Genomic DNA, 3,275 nt, shown 5'->3' on the forward strand with positions numbered 1-3,275 from the left:
AATAGTATTTTTATACTTCATATAAAAATCACTTTGCAGGTGAACTATTCAGAGTGCAAGTGCAAATAACTACATTAAATAAAAAATTTTTTTTTATTAGAAATAGTAGGAAAAATCAGAATTAAATGTTTTTATTTTTCTGATACAACATACTTTTAGGAATGTTCTTCTCAAATTTGAAACAATTTCATCCACTAGTTATATTTTTGGAACAAAATATGACAAAAGCGACGTTATCTAATAAAAAAAATTGTAGTCCGGTATTCATTGGGTTAAAAAATTAACAGAAATGATGTCAAAAATGTAGTAAATCCCATAAACAATTGCTGGAGTTTCATATGTATTTTTATAGAAAATTAGTGATTTCATCCAATTTTTGTTTTACTTAGTTATTTACACCTGTTGTGATAGAGTAAAACATAAAGTTATACATTATGATAGAATATGTAGATATCACCGGTAGAAAAAGTTACATAAATAAATTAGCAGTTTGATGTTTAATAAAACTTGTATGCTGTTTGATCAGTATTAGTTTCATTATACAGTTGTAGAAGGTGTAATAGAATCTGCAAAGTTGCAGTAACTACCAATTTTAGCCCTAAAAAAAATCATTCCCTTTTAAAACATGTTATGGTTTATGATTTGAATTGTTACTGTATTTCTAAACCAAATGAAAGTTTTTGTCAGAAATGAAAATGATCTGAAATATTGAAATTATCTGAGAATCTCTTTTTGTGCATGGCCTGTTCCAATGTTTTTAATTCTTATCACATTAACCTTAATCTTGCTCTGAAAATAAGAGCAGAACATTTCTTACAGTTATTAGATCTTTCCTATGGTGAGTGAAATCATAAATTAAAATTTTTGTTTAGATATTTTTTCTGCATCTCTGATACAGAAGCTTTATTATTGTGTTTGTGAATGTGGAAAATCTTTTTATGAAAATGCATATACATGTGTATGTACTTTAAAAAAGTTAATATTGGATATACAAACATAACATACTTGATTAATGATGTTTTCTGCTGTTTCTAGACTGCTTCTTGTATGAATTCATTGGGCAATTGGCTGATTAGTGAGATGAAATTTTAATTGTGATTTTGTTTTATATAATTTTTGATTATAGAAAAATTTGATATTTTATTTTATGTTTAGGACTGGGGTAGGCCTAATAGTTAGCATGCTGTCCATGGTTCACATCCAATTGCTGTAAAAATGGGCTACATACTGGGGAAATAAGTACATTATAAAAGTGACAGTCAGATTCTGATATTTGATTACAGTAACCCAAAACTAGTAGTGGGTGCCTTCCCTTTGATATACCCATTCCAAATTAGGGTTAGCTACAGCAGACAGCCCTTATTTATCTTTGTTATTTTTAATTAAACAAACAATCATCATCTTGAATTGTTTTTTTATTACATAAAAATGTTTATTCTCTATGTTAAAGATCTTGGTAATGAATGTCACTTTGGACCAAATATAACCAACATATTTTATTAAAACTTCAATCCTGTTTGCTAAAGTGAGGAAATATCAAAGAGGACCTTGTTATATGTTATGTGTATGTTGCATCAGAACTTATGAAAGTATTATTTTTCTAATGTAACAATGATAGGTCAAGATATCTTCAAAGAAACTATGTAGGATATAGTTCAAAATTAGGGTTGGCCAGCACAGATAGCTCTTGTGTAGCTTTGAGCAAGTATCCAAAACAAAAAAATCTTATTATGTACAACCACTAGTTAACATTAAATGAATACAGCAACCAACATTGCATTTTTTATGCTATGTAGGAAATAACTAATAAAGCAGGATCATATTAGAAATTAAAAATATATATTTCAGTTATTATTTACACACACACTTTTAGTACAGGGTCATTTGCATGGCTTAGAAAACTTGTTGCTTGTTAGTTATGCCAACGAAAAAAATTAATAAAGGTTCCTAACTTTTTTTTTACCAGGAATGGACCATATGAGCATAAAGAAATTTGAGATGTCACCAGATGGGAAATATATTGTAATCCATGGTCGATGTGGTAATATTCATCTTATGACAGCAAGGGTTAGTACAGTACTACTACACCACATGGTTATGTTTATTAGATTACAGCTTATTAGTTTATTTTATTTTGTGCAGGGTTTATTTGGTTATGTGCATGTCATGATAATCATATTGATTTTTTAAATTAAAAAATGTATCTTTGCAAAGAAATTTAAGAAGTCTGTGAAGCTGTTCACTCTCTAGACAGTGAGGTGACATTTTAGTTGACTAAAATCTATTTTCAGGTGTACAATAGTATAAGATGATTATGCAATGACTGATAAATGTACCTTTTATATGAGAAACTGTGTTCATGCCTATTTTGAGGAACCTGTTCTTTTATAATAAAAGTTGGTCCTCTATTCTTAAATTCCTAAAAATTATTTTAAAAGGTAGGTGTACTCGTTAAGATACTAGGATAATGTCTGCCAAATTATGCATTCTTGATATTTTATAATAATTAATTTCATTATCCTAGAAAGTAATCAAGATATTTGATAGAAAAAATAACCAAATGTCGAAATTGTTGTAACTTAAAATAATATTTACAATCAAAGGTTTAAATTAATTAAAATGAATACTTTCTTACTGGGATTTCTTAATTAAGACAGATCTTGGATTACTGATTGTTAGATTTTCTGAGTCTGCTTCACTACACTGCTAAATAGCTATGAACTTAATCTTAATTTTTAAATGTTTTTCCAAGATAAAGAATGCATGTAAGATTAACTGTAATTGTTTCAGGCAATGCATTTCATTCTTTTCTTTTATAAAATTTTAGGAATTTGTATATAATAAAGATGACATATATCAACACTAAAGTAATTAATTAATCAAAAATACAATAACAGCAATTTTACACAACCTGTCACTAAACATTAACACTAAAATATATTTTGATTTATTCGTTGTTGGAAAATTCTTACAAGCATTGTGTTTTTTTGTTTATTATTGACATATTTCAAAACATAATGTATTAACTATAAATAGATTGAAGTATAATTTTCAAAAGTTGCAGTATATGTGAAGTACAATATGTTCACTCAAGTGATTAATGATATATACTTTTCCATTATCTATCTGTGCACATCTTGATATTGTACAACAAGATAAATCAAAATCATATATGGCATTACTTGAACAATGTTATAAGCCCACAAAATCAAACTTGTCCTTATTGGTAACTGAGAAAATCTTTTTTTCAAAGTTTCCCACAAAATCAAACTTGT

At 27.4% G+C, this 3,275-nt stretch overlaps 1 protein-coding gene across 2 annotated transcripts in view; it reads left to right on the plus strand.

Annotated features, from left to right (window-relative positions):
- LOC106459202 (U3 small nucleolar RNA-associated protein 18 homolog) overlaps positions 1-3,275 on the plus strand; it is a 36,185-nt gene that overhangs the window by 22,047 nt on the left and 10,863 nt on the right. For both annotated transcript variants that reach the window (XM_013918802.2, XM_013918801.2), the window contains exon 9: positions 1,967-2,067. In XM_013918802.2, the coding sequence (XP_013774256.1) occupies positions 1,967-2,067 (101 nt within the window). The remainder of the gene's footprint in view (positions 1-1,966; positions 2,068-3,275) is intronic.

The sequence above is a fragment of the Limulus polyphemus genome, unplaced genomic scaffold (genome assembly GCF_000517525.1).
Source record: "Limulus polyphemus unplaced genomic scaffold, Limulus_polyphemus-2.1.2 Scaffold574, whole genome shotgun sequence".
NCBI lineage: Eukaryota > Metazoa > Arthropoda > Merostomata > Xiphosura > Limulidae > Limulus > Limulus polyphemus.